Source organism: Ambystoma mexicanum, chromosome 5p (genome assembly GCF_040938575.1).
Source record: "Ambystoma mexicanum isolate Mex_15411 chromosome 5p, UKY_AmexF1_1, whole genome shotgun sequence".
Taxonomy (NCBI): domain Eukaryota; kingdom Metazoa; phylum Chordata; class Amphibia; order Caudata; family Ambystomatidae; genus Ambystoma; species Ambystoma mexicanum.
The window spans coordinates 282,362,440-282,384,495 of record NC_090930.1 but is presented as its reverse complement, the minus strand read 5'-3'; the positions used below and the strand labels follow the sequence as shown (position 1 = coordinate 282,384,495).

The 22,056-nt window shown below is 44.0% G+C and overlaps 1 protein-coding gene across 6 annotated transcripts in view; it reads right to left on the bottom strand.

The window, feature by feature from the left end:
* The window catches only part of LOC138480915 (acrosomal protein KIAA1210-like), a 1,033,315-nt gene that overhangs the window by 655,265 nt on the left and 355,994 nt on the right, over positions 1 to 22,056 (bottom strand). For all 6 annotated transcript variants that reach the window (XR_011274164.1, XM_069612715.1, XM_069612716.1 and 3 more), the window contains exon 2: positions 5,162 to 5,238. Coding sequence is in view for 5 of the 6 variants with exons in the window: in XM_069612715.1 (XP_069468816.1) it covers positions 5,162 to 5,238 (77 nt within the window). In the remaining variant the exon portion in view is untranslated. The remainder of the gene's footprint in view (positions 1 to 5,161; positions 5,239 to 22,056) is intronic.

The following is a 22,056-nucleotide window of genomic DNA, read 5'->3' as shown; positions in this document are numbered from 1 at the left end:
GGGCGTAAGGATATCAGCTTCAAGTGAGCCTGACATTAATTCCCTCATAGGTACAGGTAAACTGTGCAAAGTGTGGTGCAGATTGGTGAAATGTTGTGGAATTGTATAGGGAACATACGAACATACGCGAAGCCACAAATCCATACATTTTCATATATATATATATATCCTAATGAATAATAATGGTCCGTCTATGGGTGTTCCATCTACTCGCTCAGAAGTCACATTTTGTCTGGGTACACCTACTGCTCTCACGGAATTGATATTTCTAATAATGAAGAGTCTCCAACGCCATCAAACAGGAGGGACAGTGCACCCTTACATTACACCTTGTGGGAAGCAGACAAGCCGATAAAACTGACATCTCCTACTGTTTCCGCCCTCAATTCTGTGTTAAGCTTGTTTGTGGACCAGGGATGAAGTCCGGGCCCACACATTGATTCTTAGTGACATTAACATACAATTGGAATCTTTAGCATCTGCTACACAAACATCCTCGAATAGCCAACCTCGAACTCCAAATCTTAGTGTGCTCAACACTGCTAGCTCCCAAGATGGACCTTGTGTTACTCAACTGCAAATTCAACAGGCTGTGACAATGGGGAAAGAAAGATCTGAGCCTAACTCTGGCCAATTAGCTAGAGCACCTCATACCTGCTCATTACGGGGCAACTGTCAATCTGTAGCCTCTTGAGCATATAAGACCCGTCAATGTCTCAGCGTATATTTTAAATTCTAGGTGCCCTTCAGGTTCTCACACCTTCTGTAAACAAAAAAAGGCTCTAAAAATCAGCCAAAGAAAACTAAAAATGTCAAGCTGTGCCATTTGAAAGGGAGATCCTCTAGGAAAGGTTTACGCATTTTGACTATCAGCAAATCTTTGACTAGACAAATGATGGTGCCACAAGTCAAATCTAAGGCCTCGGAACCGATGGGCACTTCCAACGATACCAAGCTGTCTATGTGTGAAGATTTTGTAAAACCTACTTATGTTTTAGACGGTTCTGAATCGAATATTTCAGTTCTTATTGCAGATAAGGTATCAGTGAGCATCGCTGTACAAACAGATATGGTTTTTAATACTTTAATAAGCATGCAGAGGGGAGAAATCTGCACTTTTGTACAAACATACATGGCTCCAAGTTCTCTAATTAGCACACAGAAAGGGGACTTAAGCCAAGCCAAATCTGTTTCCTTTGCGGGATCAGTGGGTCCACCTTTAAGTGACTCATTCAAAAGGGTACAACATTGTTAACCATGAGGGTGCATGGGGGTAATTTCCCCAGGACCTCTTTGTATATGGTATCAAGACCCGGTTCAGGTGGATTTGATCAAGAAAGTTAAGATTTTTAATTCTCTGAAAGGACCAAGGGACCTGTTGAGAACCTGGGAATTATTACAAATCCTGAAAGAAGGTCTAATGCTGGCTCAGTTTACAGTGTTCTTAGGGGAGCGTGCGGTGGAGCCCATTTGCACACAGTTTCAGAACCAAGCCCTTTGTGGACACCTGGTTCTAGATGTCCCATGTCCATAGTGGGTAAATGGTTACTGCACGTCCTTCATCTGACTAATCCCTCAGACTTCAATTTGCAGATGGCAAGCCTTTTTCAGGAGGGAAATATGTTATGGTTGAACAGATCCTATATGTTGGTTATCTTTGGTGAAGTTCCTAATCGTAGACTAATTGTAACCAGAGATATAGATAGGGTCGAGTTTTTTGACCAGGCTAGAACAGACAAGGTTGTACTACATATTAGCTCTATTATTTATGATATTATGTTGAAGGAGCAGATACATCTGTGCAAATTGGCGTTTGCAGTGACAGAGCATAAAGAGGTAATGGTACCAAGGAACAGGATTGCCCCTGCTCACAGAGTAAATGATTATCATTTCATTAAATAATAGTGTCCATGGTGGTAGGCATGTTGAAGTTTCCCAGAGCGGCTCATGTCAGTCTCATGATTTAGAGGACTGGTCTTGGCTGGCAGGGACTCTGCATGACAAGACCAAACCTTTTTATCAGGGTCTTTGGCAAGCAGGACTTCTTAAAAGTAATTTGATGGACTATTAGGGGGAACATTCATCTGTTTACCAACCCAGAGGTAGTTAAAATCCTTAAACTGCATGGCCCGATTTTGCTTCAAGAGACCTGGTTCACTGACCCACCAATTCTGGATGGATATGTTTTTGCACAGTTGGCCCAAAAGGAAATACAGACTTCTACGCTCACACCTCTGATGTCTCTAAAAAGTCAAACTTTTTACTGCACCTCCTTAGAGGTACCCTGTCTTTCCTCTCCTTCCCCAAGAAGCTCACTGTCTCCCAAGCTCTGGTTCTCTCTAGGCTTGACTACCGTAACAGCCTCTTTCTAAATCTACCTGCCTCCATTCTCCGCCCTTTACAACTAATCTAGAACAGGACTGCAAGACTTGTCCTTGGCCTCAAGCCCTGGGATCGTATCTCTCCAGCTCTGAAATCTCTTCATTGGCTCCCAGTGGCTGCAAAGATTACATTTATAACCCTCTGCATTGTTCACAAGGCTTTCTGGGGCCTGGGTCCAAAATACCTTCAACTATCCCTCCGTAAATACCTCCCCCCTCGAGCCCTTCGCTTCTCTACTTCTAACTCCCTCAGGGTCCGTCGTTTTTCAAAGAAACGAGCTGCGGCTAGATCTCTGTCCTCGGCTGAGGCTTCCCTTTGGAACAGCCTCCCGACCACCCTGAAACTAGAGGAGAACCATCTCTGGTTCCGGAAGCATCTCAAGACCTTCCTCTTCGCTTCTGCCTTTGCCTTTGCCCCTCTTCTCCCCTGCTGATCCGTTTCTCTCTCGGCACCGTGCACCTGGCCACCCTCTGTTCATTTGGGCCCAGGTACCTGCTCACCCCGCCATACTCCTGCACTGCCTCCGAGCCACCCTTTGCACTGGGGTCTGTATCTGTACCCATACAGTCCCCCTCCCACTTTCTTCTGCACTTAATTAGTTATATCCTATCTGACAAATCTAGCCCTTGCCACTTGCTGGCCGCACTATCACAGTCCATCTCCTTTATTTATTTAACTTTATCTCCTTTGTTCCGCACTTTCCACTTCATCCCCCCTTCCACGCACTTTCCCCCTTTTCCCTCTTCCATGCACTTGCGCATTCTTAAACGTCACTGGGCCTAATGGGACCGTTGTTTTTGTTCTCCCTTGTTCCCCTCCCTTTGCCTGTTTGTGCTCTGAAACACTTGTGTACAAGCACAATCTAAATAAAATATCATATATACAGCAACTGATCAGGGCGAACCCGGTTAAACAAAAAGCCCACAAAATGTAATGATTATGACAAACAGCACGTCTTACATTGAATACATGTTGGTGGTTACCCCAGGTAAGTGAACCCAAAACATTGCAAATAGAAAACATACAGTGAAAAAATATAATCGTGTTAACACTTAGTATACATTCAGAGTACAAAGCATCTCAGTATATATTCAGAGTAGAAAGCATCTCATCAGTACATCCCCTTGTTGTTTTGAGGGGAATGTTATTAGTATTGGTTTAGACAACATAAAGTTAATGCCAGGTGTATGTAATAAACACTGCGCAGTGTAAAAAGTCAACTCGACTGTGTTTCGGCCTTTCAGTCTACTCTGATGGCTCTGAGTAAGACGGCCTTCATCAGGACAGGGACTTGCGATCTGGCCTCAGACGAGCTTTCCTGCGATGGTATTCTACAAATATAAATGAAAAAGTGGTAAGTGTGGGTCAGTTTCCGGGATTCACTTATGATAGGTCCAAAAAGTAGGTAGGACAGAAGGAGGGATCCAGGAGGCTTTGGGTGAGAGCAGAGACCCAGGAGGCTGAGGGGGAAGAGCAGAGAGATTCAGGAGGCGAGGCAAGGGCGGAGAGACACAAGTTGCTGGTGTTGAGAAGAGCAGGGAGACTCAAGAGTCTGGTGGTGTGGGGACACAAAGACTGAAGAGACAGGAAGGGAGAGAACAGAGACCTAAAAGGTGGGGTAGAGCGAGTGATCTTGGCAGCTGGAGAGGGACAACAGACTCAGCAGAAGGCTTGCGGCTAAGAGAAACTACAACGATGCTGGCAAGGGGAATCAAACAGGAGGTGGCAAAGAAGCAGGTAAAGAAGGGGAAATTTCAAGGGAACAGTTGCAGATGAGAAGGTTGAAACAAGTACTGTTGAGAAAGAGTGTGGGAACCACATTCCCCACAGCAAGTGGTCTTACAGTAAGGTGGGTGGAGGAATGAGCATATAGCTGAATGGTGAGAAGGAACACCAGGCGTAAGAGCAGTTCAACTGTAGGGTAGAGACCCATATGTACAAGCTTGGGGAGGTAAGGAGAAGAGGCGGTTGGGGTTGGAGATCAAGAGAACCAAGATGCTGAGGCAGGGGGAAGCGAGACCTCCACATTGAATCCCATAGAAACTTTAGAGTGGCTTCCCGTCCCCCTACATCTTTGGCCTTATTTTAAAGTCAGCTCCAATGCAACGCTAACTGCAGAACCATCATCAGGCTCCAGTGTACACGAGAGACAGGAGAAAGAGGCCTTCCCACTGTTCTCCATCTGCACATGATCACCAAGGAAGCTACAAATTCTAGCGACAGGACATTTGCCGAAATACTTAGACGGATAAGGAAGGACCCTGAAAAACCATGAGAGGAATCAAAGGAGACATGTAAGCTTTGTTTGGCACAACGTGTACCTGCTCCCTACATTTGGTTTTGTTGTGTTAAGCTGTCATGAGAAACCAGGACGCGGGATTAACAAGAACTGACAAACTAATACTTTAAACACTTAAATTCTCAGAGGGACACTAACCTGTCCACATACGGCTGAAGGATTAGCCTGACACAGATTAAGTTACTTTGCACACATTCTAGGCCCTAATGGAAGCAGTCACACAGAGGAGAACATGTACAATAAGTACATTTTGTACAAATGGTTGGAGGTTAGAAGTGTCCACAGATGACAACACCAAAGTAAACAAAATGCGAAATCAAACAGCAAACCTTTTTGTTCTGAGCTGGTTAGACTCATCATTGCAAGACAATGTACATATTAAAGTTAAGATATATTCAGATAGAAAGGCCTAATTGGCAGATTCACTAAATTAATTGTATATTGCATCAATTTCCAAATACAAAAATAAGTTACATTTACCTAAACACTCATCACTGGCTTCTTCACCCTCTGGAGTTTGCTTCACATCTGGTGATCCAGACGCCATGGTGCAGTCACTAAAATAGAAGGAAAGATGTCTTAGTATAATCCTTTGTCTCCTGACCACGTAACACAATTTTAAAATGCGGCAGGATGAACTGAATGCATCACAATCACTAGCAATTGCTTTTGGCAGCCCTACATCCCATTGTTTACAGCCTGCTCTACCATTACAGAAAGGGAATAAACATCTGCAAATCAGTCTTGGTTCCACTCCAAATGGAGTTGTCCAGCATGAACTACCAGGTCACATACCTTCCATCCATCCATCAATTTCTGGTTTTAGTTTCTCTCACAAACAAGAGACTGGAAATGGGCTTCTTGATCGCTGAGCCATTAGGAACCAAGTTACATCTCACTAACTGGGACCAACCACGTTCAAACATGTCTGGAGTTGCTTGCGTTCTCCTGCAAAGGGGTATTTGTATAGCAGTTAGGGGTGGACTGCACCCATTGTTGCCAGCTCGAAGACTTATTTTGCAGTTGTATAGTCGTGCCTGAGTAATTTGAAACCTTGCATCCATAACCTTTTGGTTACAATTTAAGAAATATTGCAGTGGCTCCATTTTCCAAACAGTTGGTGAGATCAGTGTTGGCCTCATCGTTGCCTGTCATTTTGAAGGTGACTTGAGTGTCATCTGCATAGTTTTAGCAGGTGAACCTGGTTTATGAGCCTCCTTAGTGGACCATATAGATAATTAAAAGGAGGAGCGACAGGCTTTAACTGTGGGACTCTCAGTTATTTTCAATGAGTTAGAACAGAAATCATCTGGTTGCCCTCTTTAGGTTCCATCTGTGAGTAAAGAATTCAAATGAACTGTAGTATTTTGTTATGTAGTCCAACTTCGTCCAATCTTCTGATTAATAATCCATGGTGTCTGTCCATACCCCCTAACAAATTACCTGCAACCATTAAAAAACACCTGATTTTAGGGCCTCCCATCTCCCAATAGCACAAACTTCGGGCCGCACAGGGAATACCAACTCATAACGCACTACTATGGTCCAGCCTCCGGGCAATACTATCCTACGGGCTTCCACAGAAAGTGCACCACAAACAAGATTGCGACTGGGCAAATATATGGCTGATGGACATTAGTGAAGAAGGGACGCTCCTGGAATTCCAAGCTGCACGCACAAAGATGAGGCTCGATCAAGGGGACTGCCTCACTTACCACGTGATACAAGCTACAATACACAACCACACATCACAGGACTCCCCCGCTCGGTGTGAGAAGGCAATGCCACAACACCTAGAATCTTTCTCACGTCTTCGGACCTTTTACCGGATGACGATCCCTAGCAACCTAGATAGGAACCACACATTTGCAATGATGTGGTCCGAGGACCTTGGGGTCCAAAAATGCATACCAGACATCCTTGAATACTACGCAGCTATACCGTTAAACTCAACAAATCTCAAAAACAGAGAGATCCAATATAAAATCCTGCAACGACTGTACTATACCCCAAATTAACTGCATAAAATGGGAATCGCCCAATCCGATAGATGCTGGAGAGGCTGCAGCAATACAGGCACAATGGGCCACGTACTGTGGTGATGCCCTGAGATCACTTCGTACTGGCGGAGCGTGCTTAAACACTTAGGAGAGTTATTAAGGGGGCGGATGTTGCATTCTCACCCGAGGTTATGCTATTGGGTGCGGAATCTGACGAATGGCACACAGACACTCTAGTCCGCAAACTCATTGGGCTCATTCTGTTCACGGCTAGGAAACTCGTGGTCATCCACTGGAGGGACGTGGCTCCACCCTTGGCTACCGAGTGGGCCGCACTCCTCTCTAAAACATGCCAATTGGAAGGAGCGGCATATACTAGTCAGTATCAACACACAACCCGACCAGAGCAATAAGATTCTGAGAAATAATCAACCCATACATATACAGAGAAGGGGGGGATGGAGGCAGAGCGCCCCGTGGGAATGTTACGGTATGTTACGCTACTAACCACGGAGACAAGCAAGGTCACTGATAGAGAAACTGAGCACACCTAGCACTTGCCTACAATATCGTTCTCACCAAAGGAGCACACGCACTATTCCGGGATGGGGTGTGGAGTAGTTGATTAGGGGTTTGGGGACAGGGGGTAGTAGGCAGCGGGAAGGGGGAAATGTAGTAAAGGGGGAATCCAGACTTTAGTATGCAAATGAACAAATGTCATCAACTGTTACACTGGGCAATCACGACGAACGTAAAATGCATACACCTGTTATGTATTCCAAATAATTAATAAAAAGATGTTTTTAAAAAAAAGAATCCACGGTGTGCAAAGCCACAGAGATGAGAGTATAACAGCTGAGGTGACTTTAGTGCCAGATGATTTGGAGGTCGTCCCAGATAGGTAAGAGCATGCACTCCATCCACCTTATTAGTCCGACATATACTTGCACGTGATCTAGTACAGTGTTGCACTCTAAGTGTTTGCAGGTTTGTCTGTATACAAAACGTTCAGGAGCTTGGAGGGGCAAGGTATATTTGGGATAGGTTAGTAGTTAGTTCAGGTGGTATTCTTAGAAAACTGTTTTAACTTGATCAGTGTTAAACGCTCTTGGTGCAATCCCTATTTCCAATCAGTTCATCAGTTTGTGAAAATACAGTGCCAGGCTTTCTTTGGCGAAGATCTCTACCTAGACAGCCAGGGGCTAGGGCTGTTGCAAGTCCACTTTGAAATGCATTTAGGAGAGTGGTCTTTTTAACACATGGATATATGTCTTACAATTAAGACAGCGTCTCTGGAAAAGAGCATTTTCCGAGGTATTTTTTGTAGCCTGCAAACATTTTGCAGGTGATCCTTGAATATCTTGAACATAACCTTGCAAGTTGTTGTGTTGCAGAGTTGTAAACCCAAGGAAACCTTGGCACCGTCATCTACAGGATGCACACAAATGGCATTTGGAAAGACAAATGGTTGTAAAATCAACATAAGCAAAAACCTCCAACATGCTGCTTGCAGGACTGTGCTGGACATAATGTATAATGTCTGGTTCCACTCATTTCACTCAGACGTGAAAGACTTGGGAAAACTAGCCAGTGTGAAACTAGCCAGTGTGACATAAGGCCCATTCCCTAGTTTCAGCTAGCAAATGGAAGAGGATAGATGTGGCTGCGCTCCTGCTTCGCAAGGTGACACGAATAAGTGTTTGCAGTTGATGAATTATCAACTTTCACATGCAGGAAAACGTGTACAGTACTGTGTGTCGTGAAGGTTTAAGTAGCCACATTCAACTAAAGTCAATTTTTAGATCCAGTTGCTGTCAATTCAAATAAAAGCACACTGAATTTAATGGAGATATAATTTTACAGCTACAGAACTGACAGTAATGATATGATATTGTGTGCAGTGTGCTCAGGATAGTAGGTCAGTCCTCCTTTCCGGACATTGGTCTAATCAGCCGAGGCAGCTGGACAACTACAGGTCGATCTCCCAGCCAATCATGTCCGTTGATCGGGGCTTCAGATAAGGTATTGAAATGGGAATAATTTACCCTTTTCTTTTCACACTGGGTGTAAAATTCGTCACATTCTCACTTGTTACAATTTGTTTATATGACTAATGCACATATATCACATTTTGCTCTAAAATGAACCTTTTTGCAATCCATACTTTTTTGCACCTGGTAAATCATGCAAATTAAAAGATGCGTTTTTACCATAACGTTCTCCTTCAGATCAGATAGTACGAACATTAGAGTTCTTTTCTTATGGCACTTGTCTGCTGGTACCACTGATCAGAACATGTCAGTGTAGCTGCATGGATGGAAGTAGGCCATGTTATATAACTGGGATTTATATCATGCACTGCTATCATTTGTATGGGCTGCAGGCACTCTAGCAGATCTATCTGGAAAAGGAGGATGGGTAGATGAAGGAGAGGGAAAATGCAAGATAGATTTGCAGTTTTGTTGATGCATGCATGCCGGAAGTACCCTGAGCTCTGATTGGAGGTCTGTTTCTAGGGGTTATTTGTCTGGGGTACAAAGGGTTTTGTTTCTAGAGGGGTCGCTTGTTTGATCATGGTACTAGATTGTATTGGCCGGGTGGCGTTTTATGCAAGTTGGATTAGTGGTGACACTTTGTGTTTGAAGTCTGATGGGGGGATATTTGCTCTGCTGTGAGCAGTTCTGCCAAAAGCTATACAGTGGGAATCTGAACTTAAATGAGGTGGCTCAATGGGTTCTGGTCTGTCCATTATGAAGCATCACATCCATTGCACTGCTGTGTTTTACACTTCAGGTTCTTCCAGCCTCCTAATTAGCAATATATGATTAACCATGTCAAACAAAAGCTAGAGAGAGATATATAGATGTAGACCGGCTAAGGTGATGTTGGCATCTGCATTGATTTTAAGATCAACTTAGATTGAAAGAAATGCAGTTTTGTTTCTTCTGTTAGGTTTTCAACTAAGTGTGCATACTCCAATATGTTGTTGGACTTTAGCTTGGCATGGAATGTTGTAAATTGGTCTGTAGTTTGTGGAGACATCCTGATCAGAAGGAGTTTGAGAGAAGCGATTGACCATAGAGAATTCTGAAAAGTCGTGGAACTATTCTGGTTTCCAGTGAGCAGTTCACGAGTACATGCTAGCAATATGCTGGTCTTTCCTTGGTAAGGATGTCTATCTATATGTCTGGTGGACAAAGATCTAGAGGTTTGCCAGCTTTGTTGGACTCCTCCGTGAGTTTGGAGTAGTCTGCTTCAGATGGCCTTGGAGTAGTTGAGCAGTTACTGCACGGGTTTCATTGTGAAATGAATCATTTTCCTGTCAATTAAAGCAGCGCCTATAACTTGTTGGATATTTTTAACATTGTTACGGAAATTATTTGAGATCTCAATGTTTTACAAGGGTGTAAGGCTCGATTTTGAAAATGTCTTTCTGCAGGTTGCTTGCCGCTTTCATGCGTTCAGCATAGAATAGCGTCTTGACCTTGCTGCGTTAGAGGGCCAGATCTGTTTCTGGTATGCTTTGTCATCATCCTGATTGTAGCATCCTTGTGTTCTTCAGGGTCATGTGATGAAACTGATGATTTCATCATTCCTTTCCCTGAGGTAGCCTCTCACCTATGTGGCCAGGGACGGCAGCGCTACCCGGTCCGGAATCTGGGGGCGGATTTATGAGGGAGAACCACCTGGGGGAGGTACCCCTCAGGGAGATGACATGACATTGTTGTAGGACATCACATACCCCCATTCCCTTCTAGGGATGTTTTCTCTATTCCACATGCCTTAATGGCATATTCTAGCACTCTCCCTCAACCTCTTACTAGATCTACTGTTAATATTCCGCAACATCCCACAAAGAACAATATGCAAACAACTGGGACGAGAAAGAGACAGGCAGTAGTCATGATCACTGCCATTGAGGACCAGTATCAAGTTCCTGAACGTCATTCAAGAAACAGTTTTATAACAACTGAGATGAGAAACAGCAGTGGAATAATAGAGGATGAAGACCGATTAATCAATGCAACGGTATAGACTTTGGAGACTATGCAATGATGCCAGGAAATTTAAAACAGCTCCCGCTACTATGGATAAAAGGGGAAAACTGCAGACACTGAGTTGCACCGTGACATGTGCCGACGCCTAGAACCATGCTGAAGGGAACCACGCCATAGCAGATGGTGTTGAAGTGAGCCCAAACGTGGTAGAAAGAAAGCAGGAGCAGATGGTTCGCTGCCCAAAAATATAAGACGCAGGAACCGCACACCACAGAAAGGGGCACAGCGAGAGCGCAGAGGCTCTCGGGACACACGTCGAGCCAGCAAGTTGAGAAGACCCAGGGCGAAGGAACGCAGAAAGCAACCTGTAAGCCCAGGGAAGACAGATTGGTTTCCGAGATGCCTACAAGTGTATGCCGCTCCATAAGAATAAAGCAGAAGGAAGGGAACCAAAGTGAGGGATCACAGAGAGCAACCAGTAAGCCCAGGGAAGACAGAAGGGTTACCGGGTTGTCTGACAAAGTGTTCCGCTTCATGAGACTAAGGCGAAAGACACAAAGGGAGGCAAATGAAGACCTTAATATATTTGTAAAGCAAACTAAAAATGGTTGTTGATGCCATATCTGAAAAGCAACTGCGAAGTAAAAGGGAATGTTCTCGGAAAAGGGTCAAAGAACCCTTTGATGAAAGAGGTATTGAAAAAAAAACTGTGTGAAACAAGAGTGGATAAGCCAGAAGTGGGCTAATGTTGTTTCGTGGATAAAAAGGAAAAGTCATAAAATAAAGTCCTGGCAGTAGAGTACACAAGGTGAAAAGAAGTGTTGAAAGTATAGAATAAAAAGAATGTCACAGAAGGTTAATCCCCTTGAGAAGTGTGAACTGTTATAAATCTGAAAAGGAGAATCTCAAGGAAGACCCATGCCCTTGAGATTGTAAATCTTTGCAAATTGAAAAGAAGAGCCTGGCAAGGCAAGACAGCAGGTGGTCTGCAAGTCTGGGACCAAAATCTAAATTGTATTAAAGTGAAAGGAGAATCCCTAGATACATACCCCTTGGATCTGAATTATATTATAGGTAAAGAGAAGTCTGGGGTAGGGAGCTATTTTCCAGCAAACTGTGAACACGCCAAGAGCAGAGTGAGATCCCCTTGGGTTCAAGGAACTTATCTATTCTTTATTTTGGGATTTTACACATTAGTACAAGGAATGTAGGGAAGGGATCCATTCCCTAGAACTGTGAACATTGTCCATTGGAAATCTTTTCATTGGATTTGAACTTTTGTGTTGGATTGGAACATTTATGCAGTTTTTAAGAATCAGAGACAATACCTTTTCACCAGTTCATTTTAGAATGCGAGGGCCAGAATAGGATTTCTGGAAACAGGACATATTTGTTTGGACATCTTGACAAAGGACAGACCCATTAGTTCTGGTTGAGGTAGCATAAAATCTCTTAGATTAGGAATAGTGTGGCATTTTCCAACCCTCATTTGTGTCAATAAAAGTGTATAACCAAAAACAATGAGTCCACTGTTTCCGTGTCTCATTCCTGGCTCTTCACAATATGAAGTTGCAGAATGAACCACCATGAGACTTCTCTAAAAGGGTTAACTGCTTCATAGGTGCAAGGGTGTTCAGGGCTTCTGTGAAAAGTTACGGAGTCTCTCTGCTTATTCATCAGGAAGCCATTGATTTGGGGGTGAAATTATACCTTTGGTGTTCCTGCGGGTTGAGGGTCTTCCAGCTTTTGGTAGTGGCTAGACCTTTTTAATTAAGGAGCGTGTGTGGCAACAATGAAGTGGCCACCACATAGGACGTGGATGGAGGGGGCTCTAGTCAGGCATTCCTTTGCAGAAAAATGCATCCAATGTATGTTTGGCTGAATGTGTTGCCCCCTTGACCATCTGTTTACAGGTGGAAGCTAGGAAGGTAGGAGCTCAGCATTTTGGCCAAAGTTGAGTTTTCTCACTCATATCAAACATTAAAATTGCCAAAGATGTTTGGCCACAGGTTCGGCTAAAGAGTCAAATAGTGTTATGTGAATGCCAGATTGTAAGTGGGAGGTCTTTATATCACCAGGAAAGATATGTTAGTCTGGGTGCAAAGATCCAAGCAGATAATGATCGATTAGTAGTTCAGGATGTCCAAAGGGAGTGCTGTTTGGATCAGGAGATGATCAGAGTGAATTGGTGAAAGTGGATGTTGGTCATATTCAGCAATAAGGTGTGTCTGTATAGTCCTCATGTGAATTAGTATCGCCAATATTCAAGACATGCTTTCCAGATACCTCTTGATCTCGATGGCGAGAACCACGCTCGCCTTACTGAGCTGAAATGTAAAAAAACAAAATAGCCAGAATCCTTCATTCTGCAAAAAAAAGGTCTACCCCATTGGAGTTCCAAAGGAGCACCATCTACCTTAAACGGTGTAAGGACAAGGTTTGATTTTTTTAAGTACACAAATGGCCCCAAGGAGTGCACCAGTTACTGAGTGACTAACTGAGAATCACATTTGTCTCCCTCTATATTCCACACAAAACCTCAGTCCTTCTTGCAGTGCCACACATAGTGGGGCTCCAAAATGGCAGAGGTGCAGTACATAAGACTCTCTACACTCTTCTCCATCTTGCTTTGCTTAGCTTTGGCCTTAAATTATCTTCCAAATCTTCCAGGTGATTTTTACTGCTCCTGCTTTTGTGCAGTTTCTGTGGGTGCCAAAGCTTCTTCTGATGCGGAGTGTGCTTCCAGCAGTTCTTTTCCATTGGTTGTGGTGGTGGCATAGCTGACATATTACGTGAAGTTGAAAAAACCGATGCTGGTACCTTCAGAGTAGAGCCAGACATTGGTGGAGGAATGGACTTCAACATCACAGATGCGGACGTCATAGGCTGTAATGTCACAGCCAGTGACTGGTGGTTTCAGTGTTGAAGATCCCGATTTCGATGGTGTGGACTCCAAACGTCATGAATAGGGGACCCTTGGAGCCAAATGAACAGATGGAGAGGAACGTAGCAGTGCATGGGTCAATGAGGTTAGGGGTGGTGATCCACCACTTTATGTAAGGAATTCAATGATGGGCATCAGAGACAGACCACTGAACCTTGTGATCCATCAACAAAACCAGACTTGGTGGTAGAGGTGCTCTATGAGCCCTGGCCTCCCAGTTGTCTTTCTGGGATTTTAGGGTGAAGTGGAGGTGTACATTTTAAGAGCCTTTTTTTAGCTTAATGTGCTTCATTTTTGATAGCTGCGCCTTCATGCACAGATTCGACATACAAGACTCTCATAGCCCTCTCTTTCGAGCACAATTTAACTAAGCTCTGTGGTTTTTCAGACTTATTTGATGAAAACAACTGCCCAGCAAAACACAAACACGAGTCAGCTCACCTAATCCCACCCCCCTCATGTGTGTCCAGTGTTATTATCAACAAATAAAGCAGCATCTGGATGCTTTTAAGGTGTATACGTGCCTACTTCTCCGCTTCTCTGTGGATACACCTCTGCTAGACAGACAAGTTGCAGATAGAGATGGAAGCATACACCTATGACAGAACCCGTTCTAAAGGTGTGCCTTTGCTTGACTGCTGGAACCCTGCTGGCTAAGGCCAAAAACTGCTACCAAAGATTCAAGAGAGGGATAGATATATGAGCTACTGATTCAAAGGAAAGAACTTACATTGGCATTTGTTTGTGCTTTATCCTTTCATTATTTTTATATTGTTTAAATGAAGCAATGAAAACAGTTTAGGAGAGAGAGAGTGCACTCTTGCATAATACCTTTCTACATTAGTTTTCCAGTGCATCTTCAATTGTGGTTCACTGAGGTAGAACACAGACTCTTCAGTTAGCTATAAGTCACACGAGTGAGACATGTATTCCCAGAGGTGGATCCCAAGATAACTAACAAAACAAAGTGGTTGAAAAATGACTGCAGTCACTTGTAATCTCGTGCAAAAGAGATGTGGCCCGGCAGTTCAGGGTGGACTGCTCCTTTTGATGGTAAGGCCAAGTCTGATACGAATATGGCCATTCCCAATTCTGTGATGGTAATCCAGGTTGAACAACAAAGATCTGGTAGCTGGGAGATCCTGGTGTGCTGAGAAAATAAAGGGAGGACCCAGTACAATAGAAAACAGAGCACCATCCTTTGACAGAAACATTTCTGGGTGATTACTAGAACTATGTAGTCAGAGATGGTTTCGACGAGGGTGCTTGGCAAAACGGTCCCCACCACCCACTATATCTGCTTTAGCTAACAGTGGACATAAAACCCAGCTTTTGAGCAGCTTTAAACAACTTGCATCATACTCTACATCTTCTGCTTACAATGGGTGGGTCATTGTAATTCATGTTTATGCTCCAGGCCAGGATGTAAGATTCCATGTAGAATGGAATGGAGGTTACCATTTACATCAAAGCTCACCGCAATATATGCAAAACCAAAGCGATCGGTGTAGACCTATCTGGGATAATACGCTGCGGCGATGGCTTTCTCTATCCCTTGCCAGGCACAGGCAAGTGAAACATTCAGAAGAACCACCAACTCAAACTGAATCCCCAACTACCTTATTTCTAACCTCAAATGATAGTCTTCAGCACAATAAAGGGGACACAAAGCAACATATTCAGGGTTCACAAAACAATGTATTTACTGGAACACATATGGAGCATTTTGTTATTTAATTCAATTATATGTTACGATTCACGACAATGCACTTCAAGTGAGGCCAAGACGTTCAGGAAGAGGGAATTGGATGGCATTATTGATGGCAGCCGAAAGGAACACTTTTTAAATAAAATATATATTTTTTAAATGTCCTAATTTCTTTTGCATTATAATTAAGTTAATTGGTGGGCACAGATCTGAAAACACAGCTGAATCACCCCTTTGAGCCATCAAAATAAGCTAATCAGTAATCAACGCAACCATGGTTACAAATATAAATAGAAGATAAGAATGGAGAAAGAAAACAAATGAAATGTTGCTAAGGAACTCAATTGAGGTCAAATCTACCATCTCGAGACGTAATAAAAGATTCTTTTTCTTCGATAAAATGGGCACCCAATCTTCATGCACCCACTGTTTGGAGTAGAGGGTTTAGACTTGATGCATAACTCTGGCAACTCAGTCTACCAGTGGTCAACAGAATGGACACCAAATCTCCAACCATAATATGCAACCAACACCATTACCTGTGAACACCGATCATGAGAATTCATCCCTTCTACTCTAACATCAGCTATATTTGCGGCCTTGCAAGGTGTGCCATTCTGAAAAATAGGGAGCGCGAGTGTGGAGAATCAGTGAGAGTAAAGGTACAGGCAAAATGTGAAAGTGTCGATGTATGAAGATCATAAGTAATTGCAGTGTGCGTGCTAGTGAGAAAGCATGTGAATTTGTTTGGGCTATGTGGGTTTGTATTAGACCAGAGGTGACCCCCTAGGTGATATGTTCTGTTACTAATGCGACACGTCCTATGAGGGCAAGTTCTTTTTGTAATGCACCATGGCTAAAGTTGGGCAAACTTCACCAAAAGTGACTTGCAAACAAGGCAAATGTTTGTTGACTTGTGAATACTCAACTTGTCCATTTTGGGGGTGCAAACCAGCGACCCAGAACAGCCTTAAAACACTATGACCCTCCTCTGTCCCCTTACTGCTCCCCAGTGACCCCCCCGCCCCTTAACCTGCACCTCAATAGTTTCCACTTTTGTTTCCAGCACTGAAATAAGATAACATTTAGCTTGCATCTCTGCTCTGATGGGGCCACTTACACCAACAGGGCAGTGGGGAATGTTATAGGGCCCTACGAGGGATAGCTCCAGTCTTCCCTCCCCTGTAAGACCCTCATCTCTTTACTACTGGGTGACTTTGGACTTGCCACCCCAATCTCTAGAAAAGTGCAAAAGGTTTTTGGGACCTAAAATTCGGGTGGTTTGGCAAATGGTGGGTTGCATGTAAAGAAGAGTGGGGAGTGTGGTTGGTGCTACATGATCTGATGGGTTGCTACTGGGGGGTGCACTTGGTGGATGAGGTATCTGTGGAGTGTATGGGAATGTGATGCTTAGGTTAGCTGTTGGGAAGTTTGGCTATTCGTGGCCTTGTTCGTGGGTTAGGAGTGTGGTTGAGTAAGCCGTTTCAGAGCATTTCTTCTGTATTCATTACACATTTGCAGGTTTCAATGGGAATCCAATGGGATATTTGGGTCATGTCACGCAATATGCTGGTAGAATGCCTACAGCATCTAGTTTTGGGGGGAATCTGGGCCTTCATCAGTTTGCAGTGAATCCAAATGCATGGGTGCTCTACTTTGTGTATGTCGAAGTTACTCAACTGAAGTGGCAACATAAGTAGTGCCAGTCATTTGCGCAAGTTTCTTAACAGTTGGATATGTGCAGTTTCCAATATTGGGGTGAAAGCCTACGTGCTATGGTGGAGCGTGATGCTGTCTGTACAATTAAAGAAATAAACTGTATCAAAAGGTGTTTGTGCGTCTTTCTTTTTTTAAGGGTGTCTTAAGATCCTGATTTCTAAGTGGGTGGACATGGCATCTGGCTCTTGTCTTCAGGTGGGTTTGGGGTTGTGAAGGTGTCTAATATTTGCAGAGGTGTTTAAGTCCACCAGTCTCGGATACATGAAAAAAGTGCACATCTCAGCATAATCCCCTCCTCCAATTCGTCAAAGAGACACTTTCCACACTTTCCAAAAGGCTAAGAAGACCTCCTATATGAAACATGTCATAGCCACTGTGTTTCAGAGGTTAACTGTAATAGCAGCCCCTCACTGCCTTTTCCAATTGCACTGAGAAAATGTCACTAAGAATGACCTGGATTTTGGTCTCACCTTGTGTAATTGAACAAGCAGTTCCAAAAGACAGCAATCAATCATCATGTAGGCGTTGCCTCCAGTTTGTTGACTTTGAGAGTTCCTTTGCTATGTCTCTCCTCAAACCTTTACCCGAGTGCCCAAATCAGGGGTTTATCACTGTCTGGGGCCTATCACCATGTTAAGGTCTCCATAGAACACACTCTGCAAATGTATTCAATTTATCACCTGCAGCCTCCCAAAAGTCAGCCTGCTCCTTGTGGGGACAGTAACTAGAAGCATATGCCACCTTTTCTCCCATATCATTCCCCTTTAAAGAGAAATCTCCCTCATAATGGTATGTTACAAATGGAAAAACAGACCCCTCCACTATGGCAACACCCCTCGTCTTGTGATGAGAAGCTAAAGTGACTTGAGCTATACCCCCTCCTATTAAATAATATTATTTTCCTCTCAAAGTAAGTTTTCTGAACTCCTAACACTGCCAAGTCAGCTTCACGGAAGTCTCTTCTGAGAAGAATAATTGGTGAGTGAATTCAGCGTGGGGACTTCAGCGAGGCAATGTTGATATTTTTCGACAATGCCATATCAGATCATACGCATTATGGTATGCAGTATAGTGGGTGGGGGACCAGGGTGAGGGATGTCGACACCTTAAAGGGGCCCACCAAACAAACCATTCAAAGCGTCGATAGAGGTGGTGAGGGGAAAATCTGAAATCAAGAAGCATAATGCTTTGAACTCAAAATTAAAAAGGAAAGGTCTTTGCCACTTTGGTGGGGCAAAGAATATAGTACAGAGGCATCCGTTCTGCCAAAGGAAAGCAAATCTGGCAAACATATTGGGATAATTCAACCCACATGTTCTGTCACTCCCCCTCAAAAGAACACGGACTACATGACCTTTCCTCGTCAGATGGGCCTCTTAGATGGGCCTTCCCCAAGAGCATCCATAATAGAAAATATAGCAAACTACTAGGGCTTAGATGTGGGGCAAGTCAAGGTTTGCTCTGTTCAGTTTTACTCAAAGTAAAACATGAATGGTGAACGGTGGCAGAATCAAGATCATCAAATCTTGCCCTCACCTACTAAACGTACATCTTTCAAGCAACGGTTCACCCAGTCTCCTTGTTTATTCTTCTCTCCTCCTGCCCGCTCCTCTTTGCAGCATCTATGCTTTCTTATTCCCCTCCGTCTCCACAAATCCGAAACAGTAGGGATGTATTTCCTGCATGTCTGGCAGATTAGTAGGCTCTCCTCATACCCAAAAACAAGCACAAAAAGGAAAACCCCATCTGTATTTAATGTTCTTGGCCCTCAAAGAATTAGTGAAAGGTCTGCACAGACTTCAGTGTTACAGAGTCAGTGTTGCTAGGTCCTCATCGTGTTGCCCCTATTCTACTCCTCTCCTACCTCTCACATTTTGCAAGATACATTTTCTGTCTTAGTAATAGTGAAATCTCCCTATTATTGGCCCTGGCCCAAGCCTCAACTTTGCTCACATGTGCGCTTTGTCCATTTTTACCTCCTGCCAACCCCCATCAAGGAATCCATGGTTCACCAAGTCCTGAAACAATTGACCAGTATCCCTTGTGATTTCAAGCCCCTCAGGGATGCTCAAAAAATTAAAGTTGCAACTACACTCTCTGCTCTCAAAATCATTGAGGTTATGATGACGTCCTCTTCTCTCCTTTATAGCTACCACATTTTTCCATCCATCCTATTCTGAAGAGGTAACAACTAAACTGTTTATTTCAATTCCATTACTCTTCTCCTTACACTGAATCCATTCTTTGAATGATTCAGTTAGTGTAGACGGCCCCTCTGATCTAATCACCCTAATTTTCTCAAGCACATTTTGTATGTCATTCTTTGTGGCGGTTCTCATACCCTTCATACAGGGTTTTTGTCCCACAGCTCTGCCATTGTTGCAGAGAAAGGGGTGAATCGTGCAATCTCTGAAACTGTTTAATATTTTCTTTCCAACTCATCCACTAATCCCCTGACATACTCCAGAGTGTGATCTGTGTGAAAGTCAGGACATCTCAACTCAAAAAAACGGCTCGCGCTTACAGGGGAGCAATTTTTCAAATTCTGGCTTCTTTTACTGCAAACTAGACAAGGCAAATTTCAACTTTGCATGAGGATTCGCAGCATGAGTGCAATGGTGAGCGTGTGGCGCTGCCCAGGTTTGACAATCCAGGTATCCCTAAACCGTTTCAATGCAAACACATTTATCCCAACAGTACCCTGAAGCACACCCAGTGCTGCCCACAGAGGAAAGAGATTTAATTTACTATCCCAGTGCCGGCCAAAGGGCCAGGGAGTCGCATGAAAACATCTCCAGAATCCCTCTTTCGTTACTGCGGATTAGATTTGTTATTCAGGCACTGCCCACCCCTCCACGGGTGAGCCACTAAAACTTCAAGACAGAAATCCAGCTCATCTCCCAGCCCAAGCTGCACCTGGAGGAACAAGATATTCCGGCTCCCTCTCCCTTCATAGCATGGCAAGGAGCCTGTGCATAGCTATCCCTGCTCTTCGCATGGGCAGACATACTGTCTCCACTGACTCAACCTACTGGTTTTAAGTGGGCTTGCTGCACACATGCCTCTAGGATACAGTGCAGCCCCGCAACTCGGGACCTGTGCTGTTCAAGGGGGCCAATGCTTCTGGCATTTAATTACAGCTCCTTCACCTCAGATGACCTGGTCCCAGGCCTCAGTCCTTCAATCCAGACATCTCTTGTGCATCCCTCTCCTACGGTCAAGTGTATGGTCACTCCTCCCCGTGATCTAGGGATCAGAACATCTCTGGGCTCTCCCCATGAGTGAAAGTACATAGGTGAGAAGATTGAGGTACACTATAGATCCGCCATCTTCTCCACATCCCCTAGTTGCCTATCCCATTTTACTCAATTTGTACCAACATTTTACTATATAATGTACTTTTTGAACCCATTATTATTCTTTTTTTAACCTGTTTTTATTGCTGTGACAGTGCATACAAATAGTCACATGTGAAAAAAAACACAGATAGATATCCCCTCAGCACAGCACATACAATTGTTGTTAGTAGACAGTCCGCTTTAGTTACAAAACAAGTTAATCACCCTCACTCTCTTCTTCCCCGCCACTCCCACAATACCAGCTACGGAGTTCTAGATTTGTCAGATAAGGACAGTAGATATTGGCAGAAAGGGTTCCAGAAATCAATTGGACTGGCTGTCACTGGCATAAAGCTCTGATAAGTTGAATCCATGTCATTTGTCCATGCCAAAGCCTTCAACCAGGTGTGAACCGCGGTTAATCCGTGTCTTTACAATACATCACTTAGCTATAATAAAACACATCAATGCAACTTTGCAATTTGTTCTGGATGTGTCGGACACTCTCCCAAACAGGCAGGTCACCAGGTCAGGAGGGATACCTATGTAACAACTTCCATCTATACCTTCTGCCCAGAATCCGGATACTTTCGGGCAAACCCAGATTAAATTAAATAAATCCACACCATCAGAGTGGCATTTGTGGCATTGGCCACTCAGTGCTGGATCAAATTTCTACTGGTGAATTGGAGAAATATATCCATGGTGTAGGATCTTATATTGAATCAGTTTGTATCTAGTGTTTAGGGACACTTCACGGGTAAGAGCTGACTACATCCGGTCATCGATTGGCGTCTCCAGGAGACTTTCCCAATTAAGTCTAGCTTTAGGGATTTCAACAGGGGTCTTCATTTGAATTAATTTATACAGAGTGATATGATATGATAGGTTATTTAGAGCGCGCTTAATACGCAGAGGTTTCTAAGCGTGGACCCGGAGATCGAGCCTGTGGTGCTCCGTGTCGTCTTGCTTCAAGGCGAGCACGTTGCACCTGAGCTATCTGCCCGAGACTATTTGACAGCGAGTGTTATAGTCTAAGAGAATACATTTGAGGATTGGAGAGTGAGGGAGCTCTTGGGGAAATTGGGGACACCAGGCCCGAAACCCCATAAGCATATGGCGATAGCAGAATATACACCTAAAGTTCCCACCAACCTTAGCAATAAACTGCACTTTGGTGAATAACTTGCCCTTTGGGTACATATCATGAAAGAAACGCATTCCTAGTCGGGATCATATGTATTCAATATCCTTGTCACATGTAGGAGTGCCTCAATACCTCAAAGGGAGATTTCCGAGGTGTACTGAAAGAGGATGGTCATGATATATAACGTGCTTGTACACAAGTGTTTCTAGGCGCAACAAGACAAGGAGGACAAAACAGCGCTCTTACTAGGCCTTGTATCATTCAGATCGCGCTTGTGTGGGAGGAGAGAGGGGAGAAGTTCTGGGGTGTGGGAGAGAGAAGTGCAGGTAACTCAATAAGTGCTTCCGGAGGGTGGCTCATAAGTGCAGAGAAACAAGGGACTGTAGGGTTGCAGATACAGGCCCTTAAGTGCTGGGGGAGCCCGCAGGCAGTGCAAGGGCAACTGGACATGCAGGACCTGGGCCTGAGTTTCAGTGGGTGACCAGGTGACCAGTATGCGGAGCCATCAGGGACATCAGCAA